The following is an 18,570-nucleotide window of genomic DNA, read 5'->3' as shown; positions in this document are numbered from 1 at the left end:
CAATTTATTGCCCTGGCCACATCTGCAGTCATCATGCCTCCATGCAGCATGCCTAAGGCATGTTCATGTAGATGAGCAGGGAAACCTGGGCATCTTTCTTCAGATTTCTACGTCAGTAGAAAGGTCTCTATAGTGTCCTAAGTTTTTATAACTGTGACCTTAATTGCCTACCATCTGTAAGCTGTTAGTGTCTTAATGACCGTTCCACAGGTGCATGTTCATTAATTGTTTATGGTTTATTGAGCAAGCATGGAAAACATTGTTTAAATCCTTTACAATAAAGATCTGTAAAGTTATTTGGATTTTTACAAAATTATCTTTAAAATACAGTGTTCTGAAAAAGGGACATTTCTTTTTTTGCTGAGTTTAGTTCAGGTGGGGTTTATTCAGGGCTGTAGCTCTTATATAACATTATGTGTTTCATCAATATCATGTAGTCAGTGGCGAATGATCAGATCAGCCATCTCACTTGATGCCGAAAAGGCATTCGATATGGTAGAATGGGAATATCTTTTTAATATTTTGGAAATGTATGGGTTCGGGAATGCTTTTATTGGATGGATTAAGTTACTTTATAGACACCCAGTAGTGGCGGTACAAACGAATGGATTAATTTCAGATTATTTTACTCTGGATAGGGGCACCTGCAGGGTTGCCTTCTTTCCCAATTATTGTTCTGTCTTGCCCTGGAACCATTAGCAGCCACGAAAAGAAAGGAGGATGATTTTCCAGGGGTGATGGCGGGAGGTGTGGCGCATAAGCTTTTGCTTTACGCAAATGATATTTTATTATTGGTCTCCGACCCCACTAGATCTATGCCTTGCCTCCACAGAATGATTAATTCCTTTTCTAAGTTCTCAGGATACAGAGTTAATTGGTCTAAATCCGAAGCTTTGGTTCTGACAGCATACTGCCTGGTAACGGCCTTCCAGTGGCCCAAACAGGGAATTAAGTATTTGGGTATTTTATTCCCAGCAAATTTGTGTGATTTAGTTAGTTAATTTTGACACTTTATTAAAAAGGTTTTCGAGCGATGTGGGCAGGTGGGCTTCATTACATTTATCTATGATTGGGAAGGTTAATGTTATTAAAATGAATTGTATTCCAAAAAAAAAAAAAAAAAAAAAAACCCCACTGTGGTTCAGATCACCTGCTCTCCTGGATTCAGTCTGAATGGAGCGCAGCAACTATGTGAAGCAGATGGTCTCTGGTGTTGTAACAGTGACTTGTTCCATACCTGTAGTGGTAACTGGAGTGATGACAAATGGAGTGAGGCCATCGTACAAACCCAAAGACACTGTGATATTCATGTGCAGGTGGCTTTGATATGATTGGCTCACCATGTCACATGTGGACTAGATGGCCAGTGGCAGGCCTTGCCCCGTTGTCTCAACCAGTGGCGAAAACCTTAACATGTACAGTATAGTCTTTGATGGTAGTTTTCCACATGTTACTTGATACTGTGTACCTCCACATTGTCATTAAATTACCAAGCTTGACCATTTTCTGGATTTTGTGTTTTTGTAAACTTTGTTTTTTTGGATATGTATCTCTGCCACTCAACTCATTTGTATGGCAACAGATGTGGTGCAACAGGTTTGACACTATTGATGCCAAGTGGTTCATGTTTTGCGATATCAGATCACTGCAAAGTAGAATATATGCCTAAATGACACAACCAAGATTTGAGAGCTACAGTGGCAGGGAGTCTGATAGAAAGTTACTTTAAGGTTAAAGTTGATGAACAATTTTTTTTTAATTAATCTTTCACTAGCCTTCAAAACTTTTAGATTATGGAACTAATGTAAAGCTAAATTTTTTCCCCCCATTTTTAGATATCATAATATTACACATTACAGTTTCAAAAGTCACTGTCATTGAGAGGTTAGTTTACACAAAAATTCTCATTTACTCACCCTCATGCCATCCCAGATGTGTTTGACTTTCTTCTGCTGAACACGCATTAAGATTTTTGGAATATCTCAGCTCTGTAGGTCCATACAATGCAAGTGAATGGTGATCAGGCCTTTGAAGCTCAAAAAGGAGAAAGTCAGCAAAAACAATCCTTCAGACTTAAATGCCTTTTGAAGCGATCCAATTGGTTTTGGGTGAAGACAGACCAAACTGTAATTTTATCTTGACAGCAGTCTCCTTGGCCATCATGATTTCAAGCTTGATTACGCTTCCTATAAAGCCATCTAGTGCTCTGCGCACGTGTCAAGCACTAGGAAGTGTAATCGATCTTAAAATCATGATTGTGCCTAGAGACTGCAATGACAAGATGTACAGTGAAAATGAGTTATATTCTGGTCTGTTCTCACCCAAAACCAACTGGATCACTTCAGAAGATTAAACCACTGGAGTCTAATGGATTACTATGCAGACTTTCTCATTTTTGGAGCTTTTAAAGGTCTGATCCCCATTCACTTGCATTGTATGAAGCCACAGAGCAGAAATACTATTCTAAAAATCTTGGTTTGTGTTCAGCAGAAGACAGTCATTCATAGACATTTTAGAAGGCACGAGGTTGAGAGAATTTTCATTTTTAGGTGAACTATCTTTTAGAGTTTTAGTCCACAGGTGCTTGTTTTCACAGAGGCTAATGGAAGTTTTGTAGTCCATCTGCGTCAGGTCTGGTTCGCCATATTTGAATCCTGTTGTGTGTTTCAATAAAAAACAACTTCACAAAGCAATATCAGTCATTTCCTCAGCATTTTCCGTGAATACATTTTCATTTACAACCAATGTTGAGGTACACATAGTAGAGGAACATCCACAGACATTACAATTACATTGGTTTTTCTCAAGGCAAAACAGAATAATGATGCTTCACTTTAAATCAGAAAAACAAGTAAATTAACTCACTGGAGTTTTCAACCTCAACTACATTAACGACAATACACTTTGTCAAGCGGAACCCCGTGTTAATGCCCTTTCCTGGCAGTCAACACTGAATGGACCCTTTTCACACTTCTGCATTCACAAAGTTATAGTCCTCACAGTTGGGTAAATGCAACTATGGACGCTGCCGAGGTGTATGCGTTTTCACAGTCCTTAAAAGTTTTGCCTGCATTTATGTTTGGAGACGTTGACCACATCGGCCAGCAACAGTTAAATCTAAAGTCAACAAAGGTTACAAGTTGTTTTTCGAGGGTTATATGCACGAATACGAAGGTAGGTCGATTACTGAGAGGTTGTGCGTTCAATCAGCAGGCACATATTTCTGTATTAAAGGAATGATCTACAAATCTGTCACCATAAATTGCAAAAAAGAGGGCACAGTTAACAAATCTGTGAGTTGTACCTGGTGAAACTAATACCTGATGGTGGGCGACGCAAGATGTGAAGGACCCATGTCCCGCTCCATCTGACTCCTAACCCTGTCAAACACACATTCTTGTGACAGTCGTGATATGTAATCATTCCAGTGAAACCGTGAGGTACAGCTCAGATTTCAAAACGTTTCACAATTCCACCTGTGCACGACTGCTGTAAGTCCTCATCTTGAAAATACTGTCCACAGATGAAAGTGCTTCCTCGATTAATAACGAAGTTATCCACTTCACGTTTAATTCCCTGAACCCACTGAGCTCGTACAAAGTTTAGCATCTTTTGGAAATTCATGGAAACACAAATCCGGGTCTTTTCTTTTAGAATTTGTGCAAACAGGAACACTGCAGTGACACTGGTTATTACTGTTCTTCCCGATCGCCGCCATAGTTTACCCAACTATGATGACTTCTGCTTTGCGAATGCAGAAGTGTGAAAAGAATCCATAGAAGAACTAACCGTCAGCTATCAATGGAAAAGAGCTGTTTGGGTTGAAGTCCAAAAACCCGCAAATTAGCATTTTCGAGTTGAGCCATGAGTTCCTTCTGGATTTTCCTATTTCTTTTTATAATAGCAGTTTTAAGTAAAATAAGGTCTGTGGTAAACATTAAGACACTTGGACATTTTGTTCCGCAACATAAATTACACACAGTCATATATTAAACGTTGCTTTGTTTGCCTCAGTTTTGTGTTATAAGTAACCAAACATTTTGGTGTCATTCTTGACATTTTTTAAATTTATTTTTTTACTGATTGATTTAAACAAAAGAGATTGATATTTTTTCTCATTTATGGGTTATAAAGAGTCAACAAGGGAGAAAAACAAATGGAAAAAATATTACAAATGCTGTAGCTTATACCATTAGTAGAATACATAAATATAAAATTTGAAATCAGTTGTAAAAATTTTTTTATATTTCAGAAAGCTTCTTTAGATTTTTGGTGTTTTAAATCTTTACTCAAAATTTTCTGTGAAAATAAAAAGTCATAGTAAATAAGTATTCTGCTTATATTTAATTTAATGAAATGCAGTAATTTGAAAAGTCCTTCATTAGGATTCTTATGGAGCCAGAGAAAGCCATATGAGTGCCATCACTCAGTGTGCAAACTTCTGTTCTGGACACCCCAGTGTTTGCATGATGTCACTACATGTTGGTGGAGACCCGGTGACTGTGGCGTTTAAAATGATGTCTGCCAGTGTTCACACATTGCGGGAGGTTTGGTTTCCACTCTCCATCTTGTCCACAGGCGATGTAATTTTCTCCTTTAAGCTTATAACCAGGACTGCAGGTGAACATGACGGTGTTCCCGAATCTATAGACAGACCTAAAGCCCATCATTCTGGATCCATTTGGAACTTTTGGGACAGGGCAGAAGACATCTAAAAGGCATAATGAGAAACAGTGTTAATTTGCATGTCTGTAGCTTATAAGAAATTGTTGTGCAAAAGTGGGGTAAGATGTAGGGTAAGATGAGCCAGTTTTTACTTAAGTGACAGTATAAACTATATATATATAATTTTTTTTAAAGAATTTTGTAAAAATCCAAATAACTTTACAGATCTTTATTGTAAAGGATTTAAACAATGTTTTCCATGCTTGTTCAATGAACCATAAACAATTAATGAACATGCACCTGTGGAACGGTCGTTAAGACACTAACAGCTTACAGACGGTAAGCAATTAAGGTCACAGTTATAAAAACTAAGGACACTAAAGATACCTTTCTACTGACTCTGAAAAACACCAAAAGAAAGATGCCCAGGGTCCCTGCTCATCTGCGTGAACGTGCCTTAGACATGCTGCATGGAGGCATGAGGACTGCAGATGTCGCCAGGGCAATAAATTGCAATGTCCGTACTGTGAGACGCCTAAGACTGAGGGCTTGTAGGCCTGTTGTAAGGCAGGTTCTTACCAGACATCACCGGCAAAAAGTGCTCTTCACTGACAAGTCACAGTTTTGTCTCACCAGGGGTGATGGTCGGACTCGCATTTATCGTCGAAGGAATGAACGTTACACCGAGGCCTGTACTCTGGAGCGGGATCGATTTGGAGATGGAGGATCCGTCATGGTCTGGGGCGGTGTGTCACAGCATCATCGGACTGAGCTTGCTGTCATTGCAGGCAATCTCAACACTGTGTGTTACAGGGAAGACATCCTCCTCCCTCATGTGGTACCCTTCCTGCAGACTCATCCTGACATGACATTGCCACCAGCCATACTGCTCGTTCTGTGTGTGATTTCCTGCAAGACAGGAATGTCAGTGTTCTGCCATGGCCAGCGAAGAGCCCGGATCTCAATCCCATTGAGCACATCTGGGACCTGTTGGATCAGAGGGTGAGGGCTAGGGCCATTCCCCCCAGAAATGTCCAGGAACTTGCAAGAGCCTTGGTGGAAGAGTGGGGTAACATCTCACAGCAAGAACTGGCAAATCTGGTGCAGTCCATGAGGAGGAGATGCACTGCAGTACTTAATGCAGCTGGTGGCCACACCAGATTTGTTCAGGGACACATTATTCCATTTCTGTTAGTCACATGTCTGTGAAACTTGTTCAGTTCATGTCTTAGTTGTTGAATCTTTTTATGTTCATACAAATATTTACACATAATAATTTTGCTGAAAATAAAAGCAGTTGAAAGTGAGAGGACGTTTCTTTTTTTGCTGAGTTTATATATATATATATATATATATATATATATATATACACACTGGCAGCCAAAAGTTTGGAATAATGAACAGATTTTGCTGTTTTGGAAAGAAATTGGTACTTTAATTCACTAAAGTGGCATTCAACTGATCACAAAGTATAGTCAGAACATTACTGATGTAAAAAACAGCACCATCACTATTTGAAAAAAAAGTCATTTTTGATCAAATCTAGACAGCAGCCATCACTCCAACACTTTATCCTTGAGTAATCATGCTAAATTGCCAATTTGGTACTAGAAAATCACTTGCTATTATATCAAACACAGATGAAAGATATTTGGTTCATTAAATGAAGCTTAACATTGTCTTTGTGTTTGTTTTTGAGTTGCCAAAGTATGCAATAGACTGTAATGACTTAAGGTCAATATTAGGGCAAAAAAGCCACTTTTGAAACAGAAAAACAAAAAGAAAAGGTTAGAGTGGGCAAAGAAACACAGACATTGGACAACAGATAATTGGAAAAGAGTGTTATGGATCTTAACCCCATTGAGCTTTTGTGGGATCAGCTAGACTGTAAGGTGTGTGAGAAGTGCCCGACAAGACAGCCACATCTATGGCAAGTGCATGGGATGGTTCATCTTACCCTATACTCCTCCTACATCAATAACTGCATAGTCTTCTATCAAGTATGACATACCTCAATGACCACACACAAACTCAATCATTACCTTTACATTTAGGAGGAGGGGCGCTCCAGGTACCATTCTGGGTGCAGTGTATGTCCCTTTCACCAATCAGAGCGCCAGTACGGCAGCGATAGGACAGTGCGTAACCGAAGGGAACGTAGTCATATGTGGGGTCAAACATGTCGGCATCTTTGACCACTGGGGGCGGAGGGCAGTGAACAGCTACAACAAATTCAAAAACACACTTCACATGTCATCCAACTATGAAACAGCAGGTCACCATGTCTAATAGCAGAAAATAGATTCATAACCTAAACAAATGGCATGCATTAAAGAACACATTCTTGTGAATGAACTTTTGTGTTATATGCTGTATAAAGTGGCCATGAAAATGATTCGGACTCTGTTACAAACCACCCGGCTCAAGGGTGAGTAACATAAATGGGGAGGACACACATGGATACCGTACAATTAAGCAAAATACAGTGGTTTATTTATAATTCAAAGTAACATAATCGAGGTTAGTTTAAGAAAAGGAAGATAATTATGCAGTACGTAGTCCTATATATAGTGCCTTTTCTTATTTGGAAACTTTATTTACATTTCCTGATTTATTATTACTTACTTTATTAGTCTTTATATATACTATACTGCAACATAAAAGTTTTATTGAATACAGTAAAATCGCTGTGTCATTAGGTGGCGACAATGAGGAGAAGCGTGATGAAAATGAGAAGATGCTAAGCTAAAAGGCTAACCGGTTAGCTTGTGTGCTAACTGGAGAAAACAGACCAGAAACATTTTCAATTTGACCATTTATATCTTCGGTTTAATAATATGTTATGCGACATAATTTAAAAGTTACTATTTGTCATATTTACATAGTTGAGACAACATGAATCGTACAGCGATTACAAAGGATTTGAAAAGTTCTTTCAGCCAATAGAATCGCTTTGTGATCTATTTGGAGTGGGCGCATCGTGTAGTGGGTGTACCTTGTCGTCTTGAGGGATGCAGACAGATACACTTGGTTAAAGTAGCATTTATTTTTAAGAAAGATAGCGCCACACTTTTCTAGCAAAACATCTCACAAAAAGACATTTGTTAGTTTTCAAATGATAAAATAATATACCTGCTGTTTAAACTGAAGACAAAAAGTATTTGTGACACTTTGTGGTTGTCAAATGTTAGTGGAACACATCCATAGTTAATGTGTGTTGTTTATTGGCTAGGACACCTGTGTAAACTTCCACTGAAAATCGCCTTGACACTAGTTGGTTAAAAGTATAAATTGCTAAAAGTTAATTCTGAAAAATGGTCTAGGATCATCTGTCTGCCGATGCCACTTGGTTTGATGTTTTGTTATTCAATGCAATGACATTCGGACAATTCAGTGTGTCTTGAGTGTCTAAATACTTTGTTGGGCCACTGTAGAAGCCACATAATGTCATATTAACATAAGAAATGCAAGCAAACAGTCATACGTTCACACACAGGGATCCTTCCGTTCCAGCCTCCATCCAGGCAGTACCTCACAGCTGGACCAATCAGCTCATACCTGCAATAACAGAACCACAAAACACAAAATTGGCTAAAATCCTTGTGAGAATTTACTTCAAGTCCCCACAATACGATAAAAACACAAGCAGTATCAATACAATTTAATCATCAGCATAAGGCTATAAATATCATTGTCTCTCACCCTTCTTGACAGACAGCTTTAGCCGAATCTCCGAATGACACGCCGGTGTATTCAAAGCGGCCATAGGAAATCTCTCCAGCAGAACCACATTTTTTCCCTTTTGATAAAACATACATATAAATTACAAAATAACTTGTAGGGTCAATTGTACAAAACCTGTCAAAAACACACTGGGTCATATTTGATCATAAAATCAAAAGAAAAACAAGAAATAGTATTTTGCTTAAAGGAATATTCCGGGTTCAACACCAATCAACATCAGTCAACAGCATTTGTGGCATAATGTTGATTACAACAAAAATGTATTTCAACCCGCCCCTCCTTTTCTTTAAAAAACATGAAAATCGAGGTTACAGTGAGACACTTACAATGAAAGTGAATGGGGACAGTTTCTGGAGGGATTTAAAGGCAGAAATGTGAAGCTTGTAATTTTATAAAAGCACTTAATTGTTAGCACATTTAGTACATTAATTCTTCTATTAAAACGTATTATTTGAGCTGTAAAGTTGTTAAAATCATAATTTTTACAGTCGTTTTAGGGATTAAGGGTTAACAGTGTTATGTCGTCATGGCAACAAAGTTGTAAAATTGTATCTAACTTTACACAGAAAAGGTAAACAAGCAATTTTATCACACTAAAATCATATTAACACACATATTGTTTATGTCTTGTGGCTATACTTTTGAAACAGTGAGTATTTTAATGTTTACTGATTGGCCCCATTCACTTCCATTATAAACACCTCACTGTAAACCAGACTTTTGCTTTTTTTAAAGAAAAGGAGGGACGAGTCGAAATGTATTTCTGTGGTAATCAACATTATGTCACAAATGCTGTCGATTGAGCTTAACTTGTATTGAACCAAGAATACTGCTTTAACCTTGTGCGACCCCGCATCCACATGCGTGGACATTATATTTTGGCTTCGCTATACGCAACGCATAATTTAAATTAATTTAAACCGACTGAATACTGTTCACAAGACTCTAGACTGTCATTTAAGGGTTAAACTTCTGGCGCACCGAAGTACGTGACACAGTAACATGAAGTTGATTTTCGTTAATCGCTTCTTCTGGCACAGAGCCAACAAAAGTGCCTCTGGTAATAAACCTCTTTAAGTTTTCTCACTGAAACCTGTTTGGGAGTAAAGAGCACCGTCTCTAGTTTTGTTTGATATGCCGCTTTATTTTCCTCGCGTCAGCGTGCTGATAAACGTGATGTCCACATATGTGGATTTTGGGACATTGTTCCCTCAAAAGTAGAAATAACAATAAAATATCTGTGGGTCATTTGGTTCATTTTAATATAAATTGTTCTATTTTATTTTGTTATCACTGTACAATATGGTTCTAGTCATTAACTTTAGAAAATGCATTCCTGTATTCACTGTGCATTTTCACATTGAGAATCAATGGGTTCATCCAAAAGCTGAACAATGTTGCTTTCAGAGGCTTTATATGGAGTTATGGATTTCAAACTGTTCTGAGACCAATGCAGACAGACAGCACACTGGAGGTTAAGTTATTCACTAAATAGGGAGCAAGGGAACAAGGGAGCATCCTATAGCTTTCCAATGCATTCACTCCTAAAATCCGACAAAAAGTTCAATTTCAGGCTGCAGATGATGTTTGAACAACTCAACATGTTTGGCAGACATGGGACAATGATAATCAGTACATAGATTCAGAATTTATAATGTATGATTTTATTTTAACATGGTTGGCAGTGATTGGATGATACTTTGAATCTGAATTAATAATGCTAATTTCTGATGAAATATCTGTAACATCTCAAAAACATGAATAACCAACACTTCTGGAAACATAAACAATTTGATGAAAAAAAAATAAAAAAAAATCGGACTTTCTACAGCTTGGTATTATTTAAAATTTCACAATTTAGTCCACATATGTGGACACATTTTTAGGATGACTATTTGCTCTAGAATTTTTTGCTTGTTTATTAGGTGCTACTAGTTACAAATCAAAAGGGAAATGGAAAATGCACACAGCATTCATGCAGGGGTCTCATGAGGTTAAAGAAAATTAAACCATTAAGATTTTGTTCCATTGCAATTGGGCACATTTTTCCCTGAATTCTCATAATCATAATGCAAAAAATAAAAAAATAAAAAAATTTATCTTTACTGCTATGAGAAAAAAATATATAAAAATGATCAATTCTGGCCAAATTTCTGAGATCATCCAATAAAAATCTATTGTTACACGAGGCGAGGAGCAAATTAAAGTTTTCTTGGAAGAATCACAAAATTTTCTTGTTCCCGGACTTTTTGACGATTCAAGGAATGCAAGAATCTCTTACTTTAACGGAAGATCGCTTTGCACTGACGTTTCTGGCCAAACTGAGAACAGATACTAAGGATGGCCGCAAAGTATTTACATGTCCCAAGCAAGCATTGTCCTTCATAGAAACAATGGGATGAGTAAACCATTTGATGTTTCTCATGTGGCCCCCGAGTGAGCTGTCTCACTGTACATACATTTGGCTGTCCGAAGAAGCTGTGCGCCATTTTTTGTGTCTGTTTGTGTTGGTTCCGCATAGCGGCTGGAGTTTGTTTTGTGGAATAACACTTCTTCAAGAAACTTTTGCATTGACGGAAGATCGCTTTTACACTGAAGTTCCCAGCCAGATTGAGAATGGATTCTAAGGATGGCCGCAAAATATCTACATGCCCACAACAAGCGATGTCTGGACTGAGGAAGTCATGGTGTGTTTCTTATGTGGCCTCCAAGTGAACTTAACCCTGTTAAATATTCACTTCACCGTCCAAGGAACCAGGATGCCTGTTTTGTTTCTTCTTGTGCTGGTTCCGCCTAGTGGCTGGAGTTTGTTTTGTGGAATAACTCTCCTTCGGGACAGTTGTGGATGAATTTGCTCGTTCTTTGTGCTTATGCCTCCTATTGGCTGGAGATTGTTTTGTGGAATATTTTTTGCAGGACATCGGAAGGATTAAGTCATCTGCCTGAAGGGCTTTTTTTTTTTATTATTTTATTTTTTTTGTGCTGGTTCCGTTAGAGACTGGAACTTGTTTTGCAGAGGAACATACCTTCAAGAGAGTTCTGTGAATGAATCTACACGTTCTTAGTGTTTATTCTGCCTATTGGCACGAGTTTGTTTTACAAAGTATGCTATGTAATTTCGCCTCACGAAATTTGTAAAGAAGCACCAGACTTGAGCAATCCGATGGCAAAGTTGTTGCAGGGACTCTCTTAGGCGTACGATGCCGGTTGGCGCTGTCACGCATGGGGGTTAATGCACACGTTTTTCTTTTTTCTGTCTGTTTTGTTTGGGTGGAAGTTCGGGTTTGATTGTTGCACTAATGGGGAATGTGGTCTTTATAATCTTGTTTTTGACACACAATCAATTTTTTCTAATATATCAAAATGTTAGTATGAGTCAAACAAATTAAAGATAAATTTGTGGCACCCCTCATGATATAATATTGGGAGGAGACTTTAATCTTTTGATGGACACAGTCCTTGATCATAGTGAAGCAAATGTGTGTAAGCCCCCTAAAGCAACACTGACGCTTCACAGGATGTGTAAAAATCTTGGTCTTACAGATATTTGGAGACTTTTGAACCCATCTGGGAGGGACTATACATTTTTTTCATCAGTCCATAAGATTTATTCTAGAATAGATTTTTTTTTATTTATATCTAAGTCCCTCATTTCATCTGTTGTTGATTGCTCAATTGGCAACATCTTAGTCTCAGATCACACCCTGGTGAGTTTAGAGGTATTGGCACATACGGAGAAAAAGAAATCATTTAGTTGGCGCTTTAATGTATCACTTTTGCAAAATCCTGATTTCCAACAAATGTTAAAGACTCAAATCAGTGTTTATATGGAGACCAATTGGTCCTCAGTATCTTCTGTGGGTGTGGCTTGGGAGGCACTTAAGGCAGTTCTTAGGGGTCGGATCATACAGTATGCCTCATTCATCAAAAAATCCAAAGCACAAGAACTCGTGTAGCTAGAAAGAAATATTAAAAGTGCAGAGGCAGAGCTGAAGTGCCGAATGTCATATGATGGCCTCAGAGAATTGGCCCGACTGAAATATAGATATAATACTATTTTGTCGCGGAAGGTGGAGTTTTGGCTATTCAGGGCAAGACAGTCATACTTTGAGTCGGGGGACAAAGCAGGGAAGCTTTTGGCTAGATATATAAAGCAGAGACAGTTTTTTTCTACCATTACCTCAGTGAAATTTGCTGGTGGAGAAATATTTACCTTGGCCATTGATATTAATAATGCTTTTAAAGAATTCTATCTTGATCTCTATAGTTCCATTTCTTCATCTACTGATGAAGATATTAGAACTTTTGTGGAACCATTACAACTTCCTAAACTGACGACTGAGCAAAACAATTCTCTTGATTCTGAGATAGCCTTGGAGGAGCTTAGTGAGGTAATTAAGGCCTTGCCTACAGGCAAGGCTCCGGGGCCAGATGGCTTTGCCACCGAGTTTTTTAGATCTTATGCTACAGAGCTGGCTCCACTTTTGTTAGAAGTTTATACGGATATTCATTAAAGAATGGAAAGCTTCCACCAACCATGACACAAGCCCGGATCAGTCTGATTATTAAAAAAGACAAAGATCCAAGCGAGTGTAAGAGTTATCATCCAATTTCCTTGATCCAGCTAGACATTAAAATACTGTCAAAGATTCTGGCTAACCGATTAAGTGAAGTTATGACATCACTTATACATATAGATCAGGTGGGATTTATTCGGGGCCGCAGCTCTTCTGATAATATTAGGCGTTTCATCAATATCGTGTGGACAGTGGCAAATGATCAGAATCTGGTCACGGCCATCTCACTTGTCAGCGAAAAGGCGTTTGATATGGTAGAATGGGATTATCTTTTTAAGATTTTGGAAATATACAGATTCGGGAATGCTTTTATTGGATGGATTAAGTTACTTTTTGGACACCCGGTAGCAGCAGTACAAAGAAATTGATTCATTTCAGATTATTTTACTCTGGATAGGGGCACCCGGGACGGTTGCCCTCTTTCCCCATTATTGTTCTGTCTTGCCCTGGAACAATTAGCAGCCGCAATAAGAAGGGAAGATGATTTTCCAGGGGTGGTGGCGGGAGGTATGGCGCATAAGCTTTTGCTTTACGCAGATGATATTTTGTTATTTGTCTCCAACCCTACTAGATCTATGCCTTGCCTCCACAGAATTATTAATTCCTTTTCTAAGTTCTCAGGATACAGAGTTAGCTGGTCTAAATCCAAAGCTTTGGCTCTGACAACGTACTGCCTAGTAACGGCTTTCCAGCCGTGCACCTTTCAGTGGCCCAAACAGGGCATTAAGTATTTGGGCATTTTATTCCCAGCAAATTTGTGTGATTTAGTTAGAGTTAATTTTGACCCCTTAATTAAAAGGTTTTCGAGCGATGTGGGCAGGTGGGCTTCATTACATTTATCTATGATTGGGAAGGTTAATGTTATTAAAATCAATTGTATTCCAAAATTTAACTACTTTTACAATCTCTCCCTGTAGATGTCCCCCTCTCTTATTTCAAGCAATTTGATAGTATAGCGAAGTCCTTCATATGGAATGGTAAATATCCCAAATTACATTTTAACAAGTAACATAGGCCGATTGACAAAGGTGGGCTAGGCCTACCCATGATTTTGTTTTATTATTATGCATTCAGTCTCAGACATTTGGCTCATGGTTTGCTTCCACCCGAGAGAGCCCTTCCCTGGTTTTGTATTGAACAGGAAGTTCTTGCCCCTATTTTGCCATTACAAATCCTTTCTATTAAACTAACCGGAGTAGTTAAGTCACACCCCGTTATCTCGCATTTGTACTCGGTATGGACAAAAGTGTCCAGAGTGATTAATTCGGACATTTATTTAAATGTTGCATCGAGCATATGGCTGAACCCTACATCATGTATTGAAAGGTCCCCTTTCTGATGGTCAGAGTGGATTGTGAGGGGGGTTACTACACTCGGTGACCTATATGAGAGTGGAATGTTAAGATCTTTTGAAAATTTGGTTCAACACTTTGAGATTCCCAGATCTCAGTTCTTTAGGTATTTACAGCTGTGCCACCTGCTATGTAATATTTTTGGGAGTAGCTCACACCACCCTGAAGCAGCAGATACTCTGGGAGAGGTGATTACTGCTTTTGGAAAAGGTCATGAGGCATCAGTGTATTACTCCCTGTTAATTCAGAGTCTGGGGGACAGAGCTTTAAATTCTATTAATAGATTATGGGAGAAAGATTTAAACTTGGTTTGGGAGGAGGAAGTGTGGGCTAGGATTCTAAAAAATGTCAAATCTGCATCTAGAGATGCAAGGGTTCACCTTATGCAATTTAAGATTTTACATAGATTCTCTTGGACCCCCTCTAGATTATATAGGCTTGGTCTTAAAGACACACCCACCTGCTGGCGATGCCAATCAGGAGATGGAGACACAATCTATGTTTTTTGAGGGTGTGCTAAGATTCAAGAATGTTGGTTGAAAGTTTAGAGTTGTATGTGTGACGTTTTGAGCACTCAAATTTTACTTTGTAGCAGACTCTGTATTTTGGGTGATGGGGCGGTCATAAATTTGGGGGATAATCACATTAAAAATTGGGTTCTGACCAGTCTCATGATCGACAGGCAAATCATTTTAAGGGGTTGGGAGTCGGATGGAGCACCCTCTTTTTCGAGTGGTGTGTGGAAATAGGGAGAGTGGCTGCATTTGAGGAAGTGGTAAGTAGAAGTCTGGGGTTTTGGGACTTATTTGTAAAAAAAATGGGGCAATTATTTAGTTTTTTTGGGGGACTCTCAGGGAGGGGATTTGGAGAGTGTAGTTTAGTTTAATTATGTATTTTTATTATTATTTTTATTTTTATTTTTTGGTTGTGTGTGTTATTATGTTTGTTGGGGGTCAGGGTGGGATTGTATTAGTGGGGTTTGAATGTAAAATGTTGATTCCTTGTATATGTGTTGGTTTTTTCTTTGTCATGTATATATGAATCAATAAAATTTTTAAATTACAACAACAACAAAAAACCTTTGTATTACAATAATTTGTAATGTACTGTGCTTAAATTCCACGAAAAGAATTTCACAATGCAAAATCTTAATTGGTCCTTAAAATAGTTTTCATTTTCTTTATGCAATATATATATATATATATATATATATATAAAAAATCCTTTTTGATTTTGGGATAAAATATAACCTGGACATGTTTTCACGAGAACCACGTTATCACCTTATCACAATAAGGTGAGAACATAAAGTTAAAAGTTCTCATACGTACGTTCACATTGGATCTGAAGTTCAGTCCATCGTCCATCTTTACAGTATATACTGGCTTGCCCTGCTGACCAACGGTGTCCGACAGTGCATTTGTAACGAACTCGATCACCAGATTTGAATTCTTTTCCGTAATACTCCTCTCTGGGGTGGGCGAGGTCAGTAGACTGGGGTGGACCACATTTACCTGGGGAGGAACCAAAATGAGTCTTATTTTGGAGGAAAGTCTGAAAAAGAATAATAACTTTTGGGTGATCTATTTCTTTAATGCACCTACTGGTATCTGAAATCTCCTTTAAGCGACACTCAGGCAATGCCTGCCATTGGCCATCTGGCCCACATATGACCTGTGTTGAGCCAATCAGATCAAAGCCTTCCTTACAAGTGATGGTCACTGTGTCTTCAGGTTTGTACGATGTCCTGGATCCATAATATATACCTCCGTTTGCCACAGCAGGTGCTGAACAGGTGACCACTGACACTAAACCAGAAGATATTATTATTATTATCAAGAACAATTATTAAAACAATTATTATTATTGTTTTATTTGTAGTGAAAAAAGAACACATTGAGCGTTTTTACACCAGTTATGCTTAACAATTTAAAGCGACAACGTGTAAGGTCTTCTAAATGGCTTAAATGGCATTCCTTTAGGTAAATTGTAAGGTCATAAATGGTTTAGAACCACTTAAACTCTATGGACCCGCCAGTGGGTCCAAAGTGGGGTGCAATTTCGCAAAATAAGTGTCCCCGGATACATAAGTCAGGCATATGTGGTAACATTTGAAAGCTTAGAATCTGAACATTTCATAGAACACCATCACTTTATCATTTATGTTACATAAAATAACAAAATAAGGGCTGAAAACATCTACGCCACAAATAAGATCCACCTTGAGTTAAAATATTAATATGAATATAAAATTCTTTCACATATCAAAATATAAAATAGCTTTCATTTGATATATGACTTGTCCATTTAAGTGCTTACTAACTCTAACCCATATATCAAATGAAAGCTCTCATTCTCAGGAATATGATTTTTGCCCTATTACATCAGTTTGAAATATTTTCAAAATAATAAAGTGAATATGATTTCTGTAAGACATCAAATACAAACACCTTTTATGCGCTGATCACTGCTGCTGTAAGCCCAAAGTAGCCAAAAACGTTTTATATGCTCTTACCTTAGGCAGTTTTCTAAAAAAATTGCCATTTTTTACTTACATGCAAAGGTAAATAATCCAATGTTATATCTTAGATGTCCAGAACTAAATATGCAGTCCGGCAGGACAAGCATGCTAAACAAATCATCGTAAAAATATGTTATTGACTATTGGTGATAAAATGTTATAGATCATCACAAAGGGGAGGATCTCAGCTTTCTAATGACCACTAACTAGTCCACACAGATGGCAATATATTCGATGAAACAATGGGTGTGGTGCATGAACCCCAAATTAAGACTGAATGTCTATGGACAAGCTGAGGGCTGAGATGTGTTAGAGCACCACATACATTTCAGATCTGAAAAAAAAAAAGATCGGCACAACTTTTGCCCATTACCCCGATATTTCATTGCATGTCAACACCTTTACAGGCATTCTTACCAGCTTATCCAATGTGCACAAGTGTTGTGCGCTTGACTGTTTAAATTTTGACATCAAAAGCAGAGAATAATCCGATGATTTCAAATCTCACGTAAGCGCAATTTTTCTTACCTTGTGTTTTTTTTTAATACGCTGATTTAGGGTAGTTATCAGCGTATTGCTGTGCATGTAAGCACATCAATATCAATACCAGAGAAATTTCACAACAATCAATACGAATATCAATACCACAAAAACATAAATATGCCATTGAAGAACTTTAATAAGGGAATGAACTCCAGTCCCATTAAACAATGCGAATGATGTAATCAAATTAAAAACGATGGAAAAATATAAAACTATTGTTTTATAATAAGTGGTTGAGTATAAGCACAGAAACAATATTTAATTTTTATTGCAAAATATTCAGATATTTACAAATATATAAGTAGTTTGAGTCTCGATTGTGTCATGGGAGTTGTCAGTAACTACAGAGTTCTTTTGGTGCACTTTTTTGGCCACGATTCTCTGATTGGTGGATCTTTCTCTTCAGGATCTTGGGTAGAGTAGTTCTTTACCAGGAATTCCTCTATTAAACACAATTTCTAAAAATTTAAGTTGAAATAACGTGGATCGATGGCTTCAACAGAAGCATTTAATATTGATTAAAAACCTTTTTATTTCATGGTAGGTCTATCTATAAAGGTTTATAGGTTATTGTTAAAAAATGTATTCACCACAAAATAAATTAACAGGATTTTTACTTCCGGAACCAGACTGTTGCACTATATTGAGATGGAACTTATTACTACCGATACTGCAGAAAGACTGGTATCGTTACATTTTTAGTTACATTTTAGTATCGATGTTATGTCCCCTAGGGGTAGGACGCAACAAAGTAAAGGGAGATATGCTCCCCGCACAACCGTCAGACCAAAAGCCCATGACAACAAGATCATAGATCCAATATTTGTTTTTATTGGAAGTAGATAAAGTACTAAAGATGTAATAATGCAGCAGGTATTTGGGCTTCAGGGTGACCCCCTAGCCCAAAATAATAAACAAAACCACCTAGAAAGAAAAAGGAGAAAATAACTAACCTTAAAGAAGGAAATAAAAATACAATTAAACTAACCTGACTACACTAACAGAAACAGAGCGAACAATTTCAAATAAACAGGGCAGTTCACCCCTACAAACCTGTGAGAAATAGGCCTCAGATGGAACAATGTGACCTTGATGCTTGCTTATCTGCTTTGTATGTTTTCGGCACTGTCTTGATCACAAAATATACTTGACAAGAATGTACTTCTGT

General features: G+C 37.8%; 1 protein-coding gene across 2 annotated transcripts in view; it reads right to left on the bottom strand.

Annotated features, from left to right (window-relative positions):
- Window positions 1-4,325: 4,325 nt before the first annotated feature.
- The window catches only part of si:ch73-217n20.1 (complement receptor type 2), a 39,049-nt gene continuing 24,804 nt past the window's right edge, over window positions 4,326-18,570 (bottom strand). For both annotated transcript variants that reach the window (XM_051661193.1, XM_051661192.1), the window contains 6 exons: window positions 15,943-16,146; window positions 15,670-15,852; window positions 8,368-8,464; window positions 8,150-8,223; window positions 6,708-6,887; window positions 4,326-4,711 (listed from right to left, as the gene is read on the bottom strand). In XM_051661193.1, the coding sequence (XP_051517153.1) occupies window positions 4,476-4,711; window positions 6,708-6,887; window positions 8,150-8,223; window positions 8,368-8,464; window positions 15,670-15,852; window positions 15,943-16,146 (974 nt within the window). In that variant the 3' untranslated portion in view covers window positions 4,326-4,475. The remainder of the gene's footprint in view (window positions 4,712-6,707; window positions 6,888-8,149; window positions 8,224-8,367; window positions 8,465-15,669; window positions 15,853-15,942; window positions 16,147-18,570) is intronic.

This window comes from Myxocyprinus asiaticus, chromosome 29, assembly GCF_019703515.2.
Source record: "Myxocyprinus asiaticus isolate MX2 ecotype Aquarium Trade chromosome 29, UBuf_Myxa_2, whole genome shotgun sequence".
Classification (NCBI taxonomy): domain Eukaryota; kingdom Metazoa; phylum Chordata; class Actinopteri; order Cypriniformes; family Catostomidae; genus Myxocyprinus; species Myxocyprinus asiaticus.
This window is presented reverse-complemented; position numbering and strand designations above follow the sequence as displayed.